The sequence below is a fragment of the Hemitrygon akajei genome, chromosome 10 (assembly GCF_048418815.1).
Source record: "Hemitrygon akajei chromosome 10, sHemAka1.3, whole genome shotgun sequence".
NCBI classification, from domain to species: Eukaryota; Metazoa; Chordata; class Chondrichthyes; order Myliobatiformes; family Dasyatidae; genus Hemitrygon; species Hemitrygon akajei.
In genome coordinates, this window is record NC_133133.1 from 4,144,636 (window position 1) to 4,163,587 (window position 18,952).

An 18,952-nucleotide genomic window follows, 5' to 3' on the forward strand; every position below is an offset into this window, starting at 1 on the left:
ATAACACCACTTACAACCCTGAGATTCTTTAACTTAGCAAATCTATAGAACAGTAACTAAACAAGACCAATGAACAATGAACTGTATAAATGCAAATATAAATAATTCACAATAAATAACAAGTATGAAATAATATGAAATGAAAGAGTCCTTCAAGTGAGACCATTGGTTGTGAGAACACCAGAAATCAAATCAGCTTATTTATCCCCTTTTGTTCAAGAGGCTATGGTTGAGAGGTAGTAACTGTTCTTGAACCTGGTGGTGTGAGTCCTGAGGCACTTGTGCCTTCTACCTGATGGCAGCAGTGAGAAAAGAGCATGGGCCTGTGTGGTGAGGATCTTTGACGATGGATGCTGCTTTTCTATGGCAATATTTCATGTAGATGTGCTCAATGGTTGGGAAGGTTTTACCCATGATGTACTGGGCCAAATCCACTATCTTTTGTAGGCTTTTCCACTCAAATGCATTTGTGTTCCCATACCAGCCCATAATACTGTAAGTCAGCAGACTTTCCACCACACATCTATAGAAGTTTGTTTGCCAAGGTTTTTAATGACATGTTGAATCTCCACAGAATTCTCAGGAAGTAAAGGTGCTGTCATGCTTTCTTGCAATTATATTTATGTAATGTGTCTAGGACAGGTCCTCTGAGATAGTGAAACTCAGGAATTTAAAGTTACTGACCCTCTCAACTTTTGATCCTCTGATGGGTACAAGCTCATGGACCTCTGGTTTCCCTCTCCTGAAATCTACAATCAGTTCTTTAACCTTATTGACATTGAGGGAGAGGTTGTTATTAAACCATTCAGCCAAATTTTCAATCTCCCTCCTGTATGCTGATTCATCATCCCCTTTAATTTAGCCCATAACAGTAGTGTCATCAGCAAACTTAACTCCAAATAGCTCTCAACTTTTAGAAGTTTAAGGAAATTCAACATGTCTTTGTCAAGGGCAGGTCATGCCTTATGAGCCTGATTGAATTTTTTGAGGATGTGACTAAACACATTGATGAAGGAAGAGCAGTAGACATTGTGTATATGGATTTCAGCAAGGCATTTGATAAGATACCCCATGCAAAGCTTATTGAGAAAGTAAGGAGGCATGGGATCCAAGGGGACATTGCTTTGTGGATCCAGGACTGGCTTGCCCACAGAAGGCAAAAAGTGGTTGTAGACAGGTCATATTCTGCATGGAGGCCGGTGACTAGTGGGGTGACTCAGGGATCTGTTCTGGGTCCCTACTATTCGTGATTTTTATAAATGACCTGGATGATGAAGTGGAGTGATGGGTTAGTAAATTTGCTGATGACTCAATTGTTGGAGATGTTGTGGATAGTGTGGAGGGCTGTCAGAGGTTACAGTGGGACGTTGTTAGGATGCAAAACTGGGCTGAGCAGTGGCAGATGGAGTTCAACCCAGATAAGTGTGAAGTGGTTCATTTTGGTAGGTCAAATATGATGACAGAATATAGTATTAATGGTAACACTCTTGGCAGTCTGGAGGATCAGAGGGATCTTGGGATCTGAGTCCATAGGACACTCAAAGCAGCTGCGCAGGTTGACTCTGTGGTTGAGAAGGCGTATGGTGTATTGGCCTTTGTCAATTGTGGAATTGAATTTAGGAGCTGAGAGGTAATGTTGCAGCTATATAGGACCCTGGCCAGACCCTACTTGGAGTACTGTGCTCAGTTCTGGTTGCCTCACTACAGAAAAGATGTGGAAGCCATAGAAAGGGTGCAGAGGAGATTTACAAGGATGTTGCCTGGATTGGGGAGCATGCCCTACGAGAATAGGTTGAGGGAATTCGGCCTTTTCTCCTTAGAGCGACAGAGGATGAGAGGTGACCTGATAGAGGTGTATAAGATGATGAACGACATTGATCGTGTGGATAGTCAGAAGCTTTCTCCCGGGGCTGAAATAGTTGCCACAAGAGGACACAGGTTTAAGGTGCTGGGGAGTAGGTACACAGGAGATGTCAGGGGTAAGTTTTTTACTCAGAGAGTGGTGAGTGTGTGGAATGGGCTGCCAGCCATGGTGGTGGAGGTGGTTATGATCAGGTCTTTTAAGAGACTTTTTGATAGGTACATGGAGCTTAGTAAAATAGAGGGCTATAGGTAAGCCTAGTAATTTCTAAGGTTGGGACATGTTCGGCACAACTTTGTGGGCCAAAGGGCCTGTATTGTACTGTAGGTTTTCTATGTTTCTATGTCATCGAGCAGCCTTACATACATCTACAGATGTACTACTCAAAGTATCCTGACTGGTTACATCATGCTCAGTTCCAGTGCTCAGGAACGTAAGAAGCTGTTGCCAGTAGTGGACTCTTTCCAACACTTCACAGCTCATTTCTCTCTACCATTTCTCTAACAGGAGGTGCTGCCTCAAAAAGGTAGCATCCATGATCAAAGATCCTTGCCATCTGTGCTATACTAACTTTCTCACAGCCATCATTAGGGTTGATGAACTGCTCAGTAATCTGATGATGGAGCGGAGGAAGCTGTTCCTGAAACATTGAGTTTGTGCCTTCATCTCCTCTACCTCCTCCCTGATGGTACCATGAGACGAGGGCATGATGGGCGTCCTCAATGATGGATGCTGCCTTTTGGAGGTATCACCTTTTGAAGGTATCCTTGAGGCTGGGAAAGCTAGTGCCCATGATGGAACTGGGTGATTTTACAACCTCCTGCAGCTTTTTCCGATTCTGTTCAATCACCCCTCCTTACCAGACAGAGATGCAACCAGTCAGAATGCTTTCCACATCTGTAGAAATTTTTGAAGTCCTTGATGACGTACCAAATTAGTGATCAAGTGTGCTTTCCTACATTAGGAAGGATACACATCCAATGGATGGAGTGCAGCAAAGGTCCACTTCTTTGTGTCCTGGGACATCAGGTCTACAGAAACAAGAGGTCATCTCATCGAAGTGTATAAAGTCTTTCCAAAGCTTGGCCAACAGGATGATACCCTGGATGGGATGTCCAGAAGCAAGTGGTTCTCAAGGTAAGGCGTCGTAGCAGTTTGTGTAATGCTTTACAGTTCCAACGAGCTGGGTTCAATTTCACTGCTATTGATAAGGACTTTATACATTTTCCCTGTGACAATTAGGATTTCTTCCCATATTCCATAGACGTATGAATTTGGGCAAGTAAACTGTAGGTAAGTAATGTTGGCAGCAGAAGTATGGTGACAGTTGTGGACTGCCCCCACCATATAGTTAATCACTGATGTAAACCATGCAGCTCACTGGATGTATCAATCTGTACATAACAAATGAAAATATCTCTAATCTAATCTCGAAAACTATTCGTCCATTGAATACAATTCCTTTGACGCATGGATCTACTTCATCTCTTCTGTTCCATAAAAATCCCTGACATGAAGCTACTTTGCACATTAGAAGAGGAAAGGCTGGTGTTACGTCCCAGCAAGTTGGTGTGTGGGAGGTTCCAGGTTAAAATCCCGGATGAGCCCCCAATTTATGTTATGTCCCCAAGTTGGCTCTTGTCTAGGGGTATCAGGGTAGCAATGTAAAAACAAGACCACCCTCAGTGTGGTGTGTTGTTTGTGATGGGAAAGGACAAGGCAGACACAGACTGTCCATTTTGCAGTATATTTACATGTATTTACAAAAGTGATCCAGAGCAACCTAATCCAAGGAAGTAATCCAAAAGCCAAAATCCACAACACAGGTCAGAACATGAAGGCTACAAGTTTGTTAATATGAAAACTTAGGTGATTCTTTAATGGTCGAATCACAATCTCAATCTCTCCCTCTCCCTCCCTCCCCCATCTTCCCTCTCTCCCCCCTCTCCCCCTCTCCCCCTCTCCCTCTCTCCCTCTCTCCCTCTCACCCCTTCCCCTCCCCTCCCCCTCCCCTCCCCCTCCCCCTCTCCCTCTCCCTCCCCCTCCCCCTCTCCCTCTCTCCCTGTTCCCAGATGCCAGATTTTTGAAATTGCACACTCCAAATCCCAATTGGAGCAGTCCTGACAAGGGGACAGGTCCAGCAGTGCTCTAAATGGAGATTTAGAGGGGCTCGGCACACCCGAAGCAAGGAAAGCTGGATGGAGAGAGAGCAGATAACAAAAACATGGACACACATGAGTGTAGACACATAACAGTTGGTTACACACTGTACACCAGCAGTCATATTTAATGAAACCTATTCAAGCTCTCTGGTCTGAGTCAGTTAGAGCTGATTAGGAAGAGTTACTTGCCATTTTTGTTTTTGTTTCATAATTCAATTCAATCAATTTAAGTTTAATTGTCATTCAACCATACATAAATGCACATTAATACAATCAAACGAGATGGCGTTACTCTGAGGTCAAGATGCAAAACACAAAACCAACAGTCACACACAGCACAAAGCACATATAGCACATATAAGAGAGACACGGACAGTTAATAAAAGAGTCCAAATTCAAGCCATCCAACACAGTAGAATTCTGCAAATGACCACATCAGAGCTTGACTTTTGCTGAGCGAACACTGGGGGTGCAGCACCACCTGCGGCCTATCTGCCGAGCCACACCACCTCCAGAGGAGCACACTGATCTGACGCCTCTCAGCAGTGGCTGTAAACAAGCGACACTGCAGCTTGAGGCCTACTTACCAAACATACAAGACAGCAAGCACATATAGAATATATATATGTACTTAGATTTTCAGAAGGCCTTTGACAAGGTGCTGTACATGAGGCTGCTTAACCATAGAACCATAGAACACTACAGCACAGTACAGGCCCTTCAGCCCTCCATGTTGTGCTTAAAAAAATATAATCCATATAATCCTTTTAAAAAAGTACTAAACCCACACTACCCCATAACCCTCCATTTTTCTTTCATCCATGTGCCTGTCCAAGAGGCTCTTAAATACCTCTAATGTTTTAGCCTCCACCACCATCCCTGGCAAGTCATTCCAGGCACTCTCAACCCTTTGTGTAAAAAAACTTACCCCTGATGTCTCCCCTAAACTTTCCTCCCTTAATTTTGTACATATGCCCTCTGGTGTTTGCTATTGGTGCCCTGGGAAACAGGTACTGACCATCCACCCTATCTATGCCTCTCATAATCTTGTAGACCTCTATCAAGTCCCCTCTCATTCTTCTATGCTCCAAAGAGAAAAGTCCCAGCTCTGCTAACCTTGCTTCATATGACTTGTTCTCCAAACCAGGCAACATCCCGGTAAATCTCCTCTGCACCCTCTCCATAGCTTCCACATCCTTAGTAAGATAAGAGCCCATGAAATTACAGGGGAGTTGCTAGCATGGATGGAGCATTGGCTGATCGGCAGAAAGCAGAGAGTGGGAATAAAGGGATCCTATTCTGGCTGGCTGCTGGTTACCAGTGGAGTTCCACAGGGGTCGGTGTTGGGACTGTTGCATTTTATGATGTATGTCAATGATTTGGACTATGGTATTAGTGAATTTGTGGCTAAATTTGCTGATGATACAAAGATAGGTGGAGGAGCAGGTAGTGTTGAGGAAGCAGAGAGCCTGCAGAGAGACTTAGATAGTTTAGGAGAATGGACAAAGAAGTGGCAAATGAAATACAATGTTGGAAATGTATGGTCACGCACTTTAGTGGAAGAAATAAATGGTCAGACTATTATTTAGATGGGGAGAGAATTCAAAATGCAGAGATGCAAAGGGACTTGGGAGTCCTTGTGCAAGATATCCTAAAGGTTAACCTCCAGGTGAAGAAGGCGAATGCAATGTTGGCATTCATTTCTAGAGGTATAGAATCTAAGAGACCACACTTGGAGTATTGTGTGCAGTTTTGGGCTCCTTATTTTAGAAAGGATATACTGACGTTGGAGAGGGTTCAGAGAAGATTCACGAGAATGATTCCAGGAATGAAAGGTGACCATCTTGAGAAACGCCTGGCAGCTCTTGGGCTGAATTCCCTGGAGTTCAGGAGAATGAGGGGGGATCTCTTAGAAACATTCCAAATGCTAAAAGGCCTGAACAGATTAGATATGGCAAAGTTATTTCCCATGATAGGGGAGTCTAGGACAGGTGGGCATGACTTCAGGATTGAAGGACATCCATTTAGAACAGAGATGTGGAGTAATTACTTTAGTCAGAGGGAGGTAAATCTGTGGAATTTGTTGCCATGAATGGCTGTGGAGGCCAAGTCATTGGGTGCATTTCAGGCAGAGATAGATAGGTTCTTGATTAGCCAGGGTATCAAAGGGTATGGGAAGAAAGCAGGGGAGTGAGGATGATTGGAAGAATTGGATCAGCCCATGATTGAATGGCAGAGCAGACTCGATGGGCTGAATAGTCTACTTCTGCTCCTATATCTTATGGTCTTATGATATCAGTAAAATACAATCATGTGAATTACATATGTATATGGTCCAGACCCTGAGTCCCTTGTTCTGTCAAGTAAACACTGGGGGAAGACGGAGCACCAACTCCAGCCCGAGTGCTGCACCGTGCCACACCCCGTGGAGCACAGCGACTCCGACACCTCTCTCCTGACAGCTGTAAACAGGAGACACCACAGCTTGAGGCCCTGAGTCCATGAATGCCACCGAAATCTGCAGTCAGTCACAGTACAATTTCAACTGAATGTTGATAGACCTCAATAGTCAAGTCGCTTTTATTGTCATTTCAACCATAACTGTTGGTACAGTAAAAATGAAACAACGTTTTTCAGGACAATAGTGGATGAGGAAGTCTAAGACCAGAGGACACCCTCAGAATAGAGAGGAATCCTTCTAGAATGGAGATGAGGAGGAATTCCTTTTGCCAGAGAGTGGTTCTTTACCACAGGCAGCTGTAGAGGCCAAGTCATTGGGTATATTTAAAGCTGAAGTGGATAGTTTCTTGATTGGTCGGGGCATAAAAGGATACGGGTAAAAGGCAGGAGATCAGGGTTGAGAGGGAAATTGGATCAGCCATGATGAAATGGTGGAGCAGCCTCGATATGCCAACTGGCCTAATTCTGCTCCTATTTCCTGTGGTCTTATGGTCTTAAATGCCAGTTCAAATCCTATTTATTTAATCTTGCTTTTAATTAACATCTTTTGGCCTTTTATTTTCATGTTTGCACTTTAACCCATTATAAAGCACTTTGAACTACATTGTCTGTATGAAAAGTGCTCTATTAGTAAGTAATAATTATTAACACTTGAGCAATGGGATATCAGCAAATATTGCCAAAATGAGGAGTATTTATACATGCGTCCACAGCTGGAGAGTGCCAGTAAACATTGCAAAATGGTCACATTCTAGAAAGGAAATGATTAACCTGTGAGCTGTGGAACAACTGAAGAGTTATGTTTGTCAGGTGATCCCTGATAGGATGAAATCACGGAAGCACGCAAGTTTGGGATCTATTTCACCAACCATATTCGATACAGTGACTTTACAAGATTTGTCCAAATACTTCTACTGACCTGCTCCTTCCCCAAGGTACAGTCCTAACCTGTTTGCCTTGATTATTCCAGATGAATCTACTTGCAGTGGTGGTTTGAACCCCAGGAAATCTCCGCCATAGAGGTTGTGCACAGCAGTACTAGAGCAATCACTCAAGTTGAGTATGATGTTCTCTTAAGGCATTGTCTACTGGGTCCTCAGGTGCCTGTTGAGGATGATCTGAGATCCACATATTCTGGTGCAGTAAGTAGTGACTGTGGTTAGTGGTTGTTCAGTCTCTCCTTTCACCACTGCCACTGCTGTCCATGGTACAACTGAAGTCATTCTCATGTAGTGCAGCTCCCTCTGGAACAGATTTCCTCCAGGTGTATCTGTTAAGTGCAATGTTCTTCCAAGGTTTTAGATGTGATGTTGAATTTCTTCAGCTTGACTTTGCTGTATCCTTGAAGCGTTTTATTGTTCAACTGGGAGTCGAGGATCTGTTTGGGGAGATGTGAGTTAGGCATCCAGATGTCATGATCTATCTATTGGACGGACGGACAGACAGACAGACGTACCTTATTGATCCTGAGGGAAATTGGGTTTCGGTACAGTCACACCAACCAAGAATAGTGTAGAAATATAGCAATATAAAACCATAAATAATTAAATAATAATAAGTAAATAATGCCAAGTGGAAATTAGTCCAGGACCAGCCTATTGACTCAGGGTGTCTGACACTCTGAGGGAGGAATTGTAAAGTTTGATGGCCACAGGCAGGAACAACTTCCTATAACGCTCAGTGTTGCATCTCGGTGGAAAGAGTCTCTGGCTGAATGTACTCCTGTGTCTAACCAGTACATTATGGAGTGGATGGGAGACATTGTTCAAGATGGCATGCAACTTGGACAGCATCCTCTTTTCAGACACCACCGTCAGAGAGTCCAGTTCCACCCCCACAACATCACTGGCCTTATGAATGAGTTTGTTGATTCTGTTGGTGTCTGCTACCCTCAGCCTGCTGCCCCAGCACAGCACAGCAAACATGATAGCACTGGCCACCACAGACTCGTAGAACATCCTCAGCATCGTCTGGCAGATGTTAAAGGACCTCAGTCTCCTCAGGAAATAGAGACGGCTCTGACCCTTCTTGTAGACAGCCTCAGTGTTCTTTGACCAGTCCAGTTTATTGTTAATTCATATCCCCAGGTATTTGTAATCCTCCACCATGTCCACGCTGACCCCTTGGATGGAAACAGGAGTTGGTGTTGCTTTATCATGGTGGAGATGCTGTTCATGTAGGTCTCCCTGGTGTTAGTGTGTCTGTCCTCCCAGCTGATTCTCAAAATCTTCCAGGGCATTCAGGTACCTACTGTAGATGGTCCATTGAGTAATGTAGGAAGGATGACTGCTCTATAGACCAAATTTTTGTTTGTTGCAGTCTTTAAAGACTCATCCTTATTCTTGCAGAGGTTCCACTAGCACTGCTTAGGTGATTAGCTCATCTATCCATTACTCTGCCGAGACCCATTGATCTGCCCCTCGACCGTAGCCCTCCATGTCCTTCTTAATCAAATGTCTCTTAATTGTTGTCATCAAACCTACATCTACCACTGGCACCACATTCCATACTCTCACCACCCTCTGAGTGAAGAAGATCTCCCTCAGGGTCCCCTTAAAATGTTCACATTTCACCCTTAAACCTCTAGTTTTAGTCTCATCCAACTCAGCGAAAATGTCCTGTTTCTGTTTACCCTATCTATGCCACTCATAATTTTGCATACCTCTATCAAATCTCCCTCCTTCTCCTTGCTGCAAAGAACAAAGTCCTAATCTATTTAACCTTTCCTATGACTCAAGAAATAGAGACAGTTTAGCTAAGTTTGTCACATGTGCACTGATTCCAAGTCCGGCTTCTGTCTGTAAGGAGTTTGTATGTTCTCCCTGTAACCACATGGGTTTCCTCTGAGTGTTCCAGTTTCTTCTCACACTCCAAAGATATACTGGTTTGTAGGCTACCTAGTCACATGGGTATAATTGGGTGGTACGAGTTCATTGGTCTGGAAAGGCCTCTTACCATGCTGTTTCAATCAATACATTCAAGAAACTATCCTCAACTATCTAATCTATCAACAATCCGAGAGTTCAAGAGTATGGGGTCTTGCACAGGATAGATCTGGGCCAAATCAGCCATGATCATATTGAATGTCGGGGAAGTGGTTGATTCCTGTTTCTGTTTGATTATGATTTTGAATGAATGAATGATCTTTATTGTCATTATACATTGATACAGTGAAACTCTGTTTGGCTTCCTCTCAGGCAATTAAACAAAGCGGTAGATAAAATCAAGACAGTAATAGAAAAACAGTATTAAATAGATAAGTAGCAGAAAATAAGTTGCAGCAGCACCAGAGTATCACAGTAATGCACAAAGTGCCATTAGTGCAAGTATTTGAGTCTTTGTGTGTGCATGTGTGTGTTCACAGTTTCTGTTGTTGTTCTGTGGGAGTGGTGTGATGGAGGCCACAGCTCTGGGGTAGAAGCTGTTCTTCAGTCTATTTGTTCTGGCTTTTAGTGTCCTGAACCTTTTGCTGGACGGCAGTGGGGTAAATATGGGGTAAACAGTACATATGAAGGAAAAGCAAATAAAGAAAAAGTGCCAAAACTTATCAAAGTCCAAACCACTTTGTGCACAACCGTTGGAGCTCAATTAACGAAGTTTTCTGGCCACCATTCGATCCCCTCAGACCTCCTTGACTTGTAGCTCAGGACCACCCGAAGTGATGAACCAAGCACAATGCATGCCCTTTGGCCTACAATGCTGTACCGAACATGTACTTACTTATGGGGACTGACCAGGGTCCTACATAGCTGTAACATTACCTCTTGGCTCTTGAATTCAATCCCATGGCTGATGAAGGCCAATCCACCGTATGCCTCCTTAACCACAGTCAACCTGCACAGCAGCTTTGAGTGTCCTATGGACTCGGACCCCAAGATCCCTCTGATCCTCCACACTGCCAAGAGTCTTACCATTAATACTATATTCTGCCATTATATTTGACCTATCAAAATGAACCATCTCACACTTATCTGGGTTGAACTCCATCTGCCACTTCTCAGCCCAGTTTTGCATCCTATCGAAGTCCCACTGTAACCTCTGACAGCCCTCCACACTATCCACAAAACCCCCAACGATTGTGTCATCAGCAAATTTACTAACCCATCACTCCACTTCCTCATCCAGGCCATTTAGAAAAATCAGGAAGAGAAGGAGTCCCAGAACAGATCTCTGAGGCACACCACTGGTCACCAACCTCAATGCAGAATATGACCCATCTACAACCACTCTTAGCTTCATCTCGCCCCCTCCTGTCTTCTCCTATCATTTCGGGTCTCCCCCTCCCACTTTCAAATCTCTTACTATCTCTTTTTTCCATTAGTCCTGACAAAGGGTCTAGACCTGAAACGTCAACTGTACTTCTTCCTATAGATGCTGCCTGGCCTGCTGCGTTCCACCAGCATTTTGTGTGTGTTGCTTGAATTTCCAGCATCTGCAGATTTTCTCATGTTTACCTTCATCAATGTGTTTAGTCACATCCTCAAAAAATTCAATCAGGCTGGTGAGGCATGACCTGCCTTTGACAAAGCCATGCTGCCTATTCCTAATCATATTATGCCTCTCCAAATGTTCATAAATCCTGCCTCTCAGGATCTTCTCCATCAACTTACCAACCACTGAAGTAAGAATCCCCCTTATATTTCACTCCAATCACCTTAAAGTTATGCCCACTTGTATTAGCCATTTCAACCCTGGGCAAAAGTCTCTGGCTCTCCTCTCGATACATTTTTTGATCACCAAACCTCATTCAGTCTATCAAAATGCTTCAGAATTTTGAACTTTTCTATCAAATTCAAAACAGCAACCAGATTCAAGAACAGCAAGATAGCAGCTAAAATGCTTGCATTCAGAGATGAGTGTGGTAAACTCTGTGTGTTTGTATGTTGGTTAATAGAGTGAAAAACTAGCCTGTTGAGTTGTCAAAAATCTGTTAAAATCTGTTTTATTCCTATATAATTCAAATCTGTTTGAGAGAAATAAGCAAGAAAAGTTTATATTTTCATGTTTTTTGGTTGTTTTCTGATATTTTGTGCAGTTTAGGACTTGTCCAGCTGTCAGAATTGACTTCCAGCCAGGTCTCTAAGTAAACTGTCTAGAAAATCAAATACAGCTAACTCAACTGTCTTAGCTAATCATTAAACGAGTTTTCTCCCCTTCCCCATCAGTCCAAGCTTTATATTTTAAATTTTAGGCAGAGAACAATGGGAGAAATCGGCTTGTTAATAGCTACTAGTCTTCTGGGAGTCATTAGCTGCAATCCCCAAGAAGGTAAGACACTTTCATATCTTAAAAAGAAATTTGAAAAACCTCCAGGTTTCACAACTTGTTAGTTCATAGCCATTTCTCTTTATCTGTCGTATATCCATTTTCGCCAACTATTTCCCAAATTCCCCTTCTTCTCTCTAAATCTCACCCATAATTGATTCAGTAAACCCCCTGCCCCTGAGCTAGGAGGATGTGGGTTCAAATCCCCTCCAGAATTCTCACAAACATTCTTGGCCTTGACTTGAGAGCTGTAGCAAGGCAGTGAGATTCTGTTGGAGATGCATTCTCGCAGATAAACTTTCAAACTAAAACCCTCCTCAGACAGCGTGACAAAATCCTTTGCATTATTTTGAACAACATCTGGAGTATTGCCTTGATGTCTCAGAACATTTTTATAGCCAGAGATTTTTTCTCAGGGAGGAAATGGCTAATACAAGGGGGCATAAGTTTAAGATGATTTGACGAAAGTATAGGGAGGATGTCAGCGGTCAGTATTTTAAACAGAGTGGTGGCTACATGGAATGTCCTGCCAGGGATGGTGGTAGAGGCAGATACCTTAGAGACATTTAAAATACTCTTAAGCATATAGATGATAGGAAAATGGAGGGCTAAGTTGGAGGGAAGAGTTAGATTGATATTAGAGTAGGTTGAAAGGTCAGCACTACATCATGGGCTGAAAGGCCTGTACTTTGCGGTAGTGTTCTACGTTCTAACAGGGAACAGAAGAGTACAGCATAAAAACAGGCCCCTCACTGACCCAATTAGTTAGTAATCAAATGGCCAACTAACCCAATCCCTTCTGCCTGCATATGGTCCTCACACCTGATTTCTCTCAAAACTTATGTACCTTTCTAAGAGTCATTTAAATGTTTCCTTCAAGAAAACAGCATAGGAACAGGGCCTTCGGCCCATGATGTTGTACTAACCTAGTTAAGCTAGTAATTAAAGGCCTAACTAATCTAAGCACAATACAGATGCTGGAAATCTAAAGCAACACACACAAAATGCTGGGGAACTCAGCAAGTCAGGCAGCATCTATGGAGAGGAATAAACAGTTGACGTTTCAGGCCGAGACCCTTCATCAGGACTGGAAAGGAAGTGGGAAGTTGCCAGAATAAGATGGTGAAGGGGGGAAAGGGGTACAAGCTAGAAGGTGAGACCAGGTGAGGGGGAAGGTGGGTGGGTGGGAGAGGAGTAAGAAGCAAGAAGCCAGGAGGTAATAGGTAGAAGAGGTAAAAAGAGTTGAAGATAGAAGAATCTGATAGGATACGAGAGTGGACCAAGGGAGAAAGAGAAGGGGGCAGGGAATCTGAAGGAAGTGGTGGGCAGGTGAGGAGAAGAGAAAGGGTGAGAGGGGAACCAGAGTAGGGAATGGAAAAAGAGAGAAGGGAGGAGTGGGGGGAGAAATTATCAGAAATTAGAGAAATCAATGTTCATAATAGATATATTTATAAACATTTGCAGCCTCGAGTGATATGGGGCACATGGACCAGGTCCAGGAACAATGACAAATGTTTTGTTCCACAAGCAGCTCTGAAAGGACAGAGAAGTGTGCCGGAACATGGAACAGTACAGCACAGGAATAGTCTGTTCAGCTCACAAAATCTGCACCAAAAATGATGTCAAATTCAACTAAAGCCCTTCTGCCTGCGCATGATCCATCTCCCTCCATTCGCTATGTACTCATCTCTTGCCCTCGCTCACTCTTAAATGCCCAACATCCCATTCGAGACACCCACCACTCCCTGGGTAACAAGCAAAATGCCCCACACATTCTGACTGTTTGCATCATCACATGGTATGGACAGGATCACAAGAGACTGCAGAGGGTGTAAGGAAGACTCCAGTCAGGGTCAACCCATGTAAAGCTGGGGGGGGCCTGACAACATACCTGGAGAGACAGTGCAGCCTCGCTAGCAGATGCTCTTATGGACGTCTTCAACACCTCTCTGAAACAGCTCAGCATCCTTACACAAAGTACACTGCAGATGCTGTGGTCAAATCAACACGTACAAACATGCTGGAGGAACTCAACAGGTCGGATAGCATCCATGGAAATCAGCAGTCGACGTTTCGGGCCGAGACCCTTACCGGCTTCAAGTACGCTACCATCCTCTCAGCATCCTCTCAGAAGTTGACAGTAATCTCCCTTAATGATAGATAGATAGATACTTTATTCATCCCCATGGGGAAATTCAACTTTTTTTTCCAATGTCCCATGCACTTGTTGTAGCAAAACTAATAACATACAATACTTAACTCAGTAAAAAATATGATATGCATCTAAATCACTATCTCAAAAAGCATTAATAATAGCTTTTAAAAAGTTCTTAAGTCCTGGCGGTTGAATTGTAAAGCCTAATGGCATTGGGGAGTATTGACCTCTTCATCCTGTCTGAGGAGCATTGCATCGATAGTAACCTGTCGCTCAAACTGTACTGACCCCAATCATAATGAAGTGCTTTGAACAGCTGGTCATGAACTGTATTAAATAATTAATATGTAGTGCTTTCCCACTACATTGAACATCTACCAGTTTGTATATCACCCAAATCAGTCCACTGATTTGACAATAAATTTCACGACATATGCTGGTGATATTAAACCTGATTCTGATTATACAATAGCCTCTGCACTCTTCTAAGTCCTTTCCCAGCTGGAAAAGGAAAATGGTGTCTTCTACATCAGAATGCTGTTCATCAACTTCGGCTCGGCATTCAACTCAAGCAGTACCCAGAAGTGACTGGGTAAACTGTCCTTGTTGGGTCTCAGCACTTCCCTCTGGAAATGGATCTTGGACTTCTTGATGGAGAGGCCTCAGACAGTCCGTGTAGGCTGCAACATCACACTGAGCACCGGCTCCCCTCCTGTTCACACTGCTGACACGTCGCTGTGTGTTAGATCCAGCTCCCTAACAGTTCACTGAAGTCCCAACAGTGGTTCCCTCTTCAACAATGACAATGAGACGGCAAGCTGAGGGGAGATCGACTGGCTGGTAGAATGGTGCAAACACTACAACTTGTTTCTCAATGTAGACTCCACTAAAGGGATGATTGTGGATTTCGGGATGGTACAAGCTGACTACTACACATCAACGGTTCCTCCATGGAGATCACCCAGTTTCTGGGAGCGTGCATAATGGAAGATCTCACCTGATCTCTCAACACCACCTCTTTAGTCAGGGAACAAAACAGTGTCTCCGGTTCCTGTGGAAACTGAGGTGAGTGAAGCTCCCCACTCCCATTCATTAGCGTGACCCTCCGTTGGTCAGGGTCAACGTCCCAGCTACGTTGTTGGTGTAGTGCCATCACTTGCTGCTGAGACCAATGTGAGAGAGGCAGTCTCAGTTGCGATTGTCACATCTGGAAGTGTTCTCAGTTCTGCCGGTGATACAGCATTCCTTCTTATGGGCCTGTTCATCTTCTGCCACTTTCAGGAATCGTCCCTCACCTAAGGAGGTGTTGTTTCAGGGTGTTTCTCCCCTAGTGTGGTCAGCTGCAAGTTCGTCCCAGGACTCAGTGTTGATGACTGGCGCTCTCACGTCCTGCTTGCACACATCCCTGTAGCACAGTTGCGGGTGGCTAGCGGTTCTCTTGCCGCAAGCCGAATCACCATAGAGACTGTTGTTTGGGATGTAGCCATCCTGCGTGTGGTATACGTGGCCCAGCCAGCACAACCTACCCTGCCCGAGCAGGGTGTTCACACTTGGGAACCTCAGCACATCAGGCTTGTAGTTATCAGTGGAAATGACTGGTGGTGCCTCCATACCTTGGCCCAAGACGTTTACTTTTACAGGCCAAATCACTTGCAGGCCTGGGAGAAGCGATCCATCAGGCTCTGGGGGTGTGTGGGGAATGCTGCATCATCAGCAGATGGCATGTCTGTGATCGTAGTCTCACACACTTTGGATTTGGCTCTTTGGTGGCCGAGGTTAGAGAGCCTGCCATGTGATCTAGTGTGGAGGCAGATCCCCTCTGTTGCAGTGCCAAATGTGTTCCTCAGGAGAAGGGCAAAGAAGTCCCTGAAAAGCGTTGGGGCAAAAAGACGGGCTTGCTTAACATCACTGCTCATGTCAAAGGGCTGTGAAGAGCTGCGGTTGTAATTCACAGTCCCCTTCATTGTGCTGTGGAAGGATTTGATCATGCTCTGTCGTCTGTCTTAGGGAGGATCCGAGTGAGCCCATCCCTGCTGACCAAGTCCAATGTCTTGGTGAGATCACATTTAACCGGAGCACCATCGACAGTGTCTTGACCACCTGTATCACGGTCTGGGATGGGAATTTCAAGGCATCTTTCCACAAGACCCTGCAACAGATTCTGAGGACTGCTGAGAAAATCATTGGAATCTCTCTTCCACCACCCCCCCCCCCCCCCCACCTATCCAGGGCACATACCAGAAACACTGCATTCACAGAGACCTCAGCTTCGTCAAGGTCCTCTCCCATCCGTCCCACAATCTCTTTGATCTCCTATGGTCAGGCAGAAGGTACCTCTGTGTAAGGAAAAGGACTGTTAGGTTAGGTCACAGCTTCTTCCCCCAGGCTGCGAGACTTCGGAACACTTTGCTACCACCCGGTACACGTTATCCATGACAGCGGCAGCAACAGGCAGTAACAAAATGTGATCTATGCGCTTTATGCAAACTTGTACACCTACACAATATTTTTAAATGATCTGTTCGTATTACTGTATGTACTATATGTGACTGTGTGTAGAGTGTTGTGCACCATACCCCCAGAGGAACACTGTTTCATTGGGTTGTATACATGTGTATGATTAAACGACCATAAACTTCAACTTCACTCAACTAATTCCTTCACAGGCATAACCCACCCCACTATCAAAGACATCTTCAAGAGGTGTTGCCTCAAGAAGGCAGGATCCATCACTAAGCTGGGGCAGTTGTCTTCTTATTGCAACTGTGAAGACACACACTCAACATTTTAAGACCAGCTTCTTCCTCCCTGCCATCATATTTATGAACAATCTATGAATAATGCCTTGTTATTCCCATTTATTTTGCACTGCCCTGCTGTCATGGAACAGCAAACCACATTGTGAAGTCAGTGATAATAAAACCAGTTCCAATTCCTTCAACTTCACCCTCTCACCTTATTTGCATATCCTGTAGAATATTTAGAAGTTCTAACAAAGCCTTTATTACTGTCCATCTCTCTGTTTCAATCAGTAATTTCTGAAAACTAAACTATGAAAGAAAGAATAAACCAATTCAGCTGGCTTCTGATCCATAAGCAATTCCCATAGGGAATTCCAGGCTTCTGATCTGTAAACAATTCCCCTAAGAATTCCACGCCTCTGATTCAGAAACAATTCCCTTCAGGAATTCCAGGAGGAGTCTATTCCAAAATTCAAGACATCTCATCTGTAAACCATTCCCTTCAGGAATTCCAGGAGAAGTCTGTTTACAACTGAACTTTTTTTTTGTTCTCAACAGTCCTTGAGTCCTGTGGGTTCCAGAGGTAATAACGTCCCGATAATTTGAAGTACTGACACCCTCACTGTATCTCATCCAATGTGCACAGACGTAAAGAAGTTAGTTCTTTCCACAGCAGTTACTAGCCTCAGAGTAAGATTCAGGTTTATTATCACTTGGTATATTTCATGAAATTTGTTGTTTCGCAGCAGCAATACATTATAATACAAAACGTAAACTATAATTAGAAGTATATATAAAAATTAAATTAAGTAAGTAATGCAAAAACAAAGGGGAAGATAGTGAGGTGGTGTTCATGAGTTTATTGTCCATTCAGAAATGTGATGGAGGGGAAGAAGCTGTTCCTGAAACATTGAGCGTGTGTCTTCAGGCTCCTATACCTCCTCACTGATGGTAGCAATGAAAAGAGGCAAGTTCTGGGTGGTGACAGCCCTTAATGATGGATGCTGCCTTTTGCAGCCATCACTTTTTGAAGGTGTCCTCGATGCTGGGGAGGCTAGTGCCCATGATAGAGATGGCGGAGTTTGCAACCTTCTGCAGCTTTTTCTGATCCTGTGCAGTGGCCCCTCTAGACCAGAAGGTGATACAACCCGTTAGAATGTGCTCCATGGTATATCTGTATAAACTTGCAGGAGTCTTTGGTGACAAATCAATTCTCAAACTCCTAATGAAATATAGGTACAATTAGCCTTTCTTTGTAATTGGATTGACATGTTAGGCCCAGGATAGATCTTCAGAGACACAAACATGAGAGAATCTGTAGATGCTGAAAATCCAAGGGGTACACACAAAATGCTGGAGGAGCTCAGCAAGTCAGGCAGCATCTATGGAAAAGAGTAAACAGTCGATGTTTCGAGCAGAGACCCTTCATCTGCTAATGAAGGTCTCAACTTAAACATTGAATGTTTACTCTTTTCCATGGACGTTGCTTGGCCTGCTGAGTTCCTACAGAAATTTGTGTTTGTTGTTTTGATCTTCAGAGACGTTGACATCCAAGAACTTGAAACTGCTCACCATTTCCACTAAATCTCAAGGCACACAGCCCCTGACGAGGTTTCAGAATGGCATGGGGAGAGCAAGGGCAAAAGGTGGATGATCTACCCACAGTTAAAGATCCTGACTGTCCACGTTATCAATTCCTCCCATAATATATACACGTCTGTCAGAATTTTTCAGAAGGCTTTTGATAAGGTGCCACACATGAGACTGCTTAACAAGATAAAATCCTATGGTTCTACAGGAAAAATACTGGCATGGATAGCAGAATGGCTGAGAGGCAGGAGGCAGTGAGTGGGAATAAAAAGGACTGCCAGTGACTAGTGGTGTTCCTCAGGGGTCAGTATTGAGTTCACTGCTTTTCACATTGTTTGTCAGTGATTTGGATAATGGAATTGATGGCTTTGTGACAAAGTTTGCAGATGATACAAAGAGTTGTGGAGGGATAGGTAGTGGTGAGGAAGCAATGCGATTGCAGCAGGACTTAGACAAATTGGAAAAATGAGCAAAAAAAGTGGCAGATGGAATACATATTGGGAAATGTATGATAATGCATTTTGGTTAAAGGAACAATATTATCTATTATATATAGATATCTATTATCTAAATGGGGAGAAGGTTCAAACATCAGAGGTGCAGAAGAACTTAAGGCTCCCAGAAGGTTAATTTGCAGGTTGAGTCTGTGGTAAAGAAGGCAAATGCAATGTTGGCATTTATTTCAAAGGGAAATAGAGTATAAAAGCAAGGAGATGAT

At 43.8% G+C, this 18,952-nt stretch overlaps 1 protein-coding gene across 1 annotated transcript in view; it reads left to right on the forward strand.

Annotated features, from left to right (window-relative positions):
* Positions 1 to 7,399: 7,399 nt before the first annotated feature.
* f9a (coagulation factor IXa) overlaps positions 7,400 to 18,952 on the forward strand; it is a 57,770-nt gene continuing 46,217 nt past the window's right edge. Inside the window, exons 1-2 of the mRNA XM_073057758.1 lie at positions 7,400 to 7,418; positions 11,675 to 11,751. Coding sequence (XP_072913859.1) covers positions 11,685 to 11,751 — 67 coding nt within the window. The 5' untranslated portion in view covers positions 7,400 to 7,418; positions 11,675 to 11,684. The remainder of the gene's footprint in view (positions 7,419 to 11,674; positions 11,752 to 18,952) is intronic.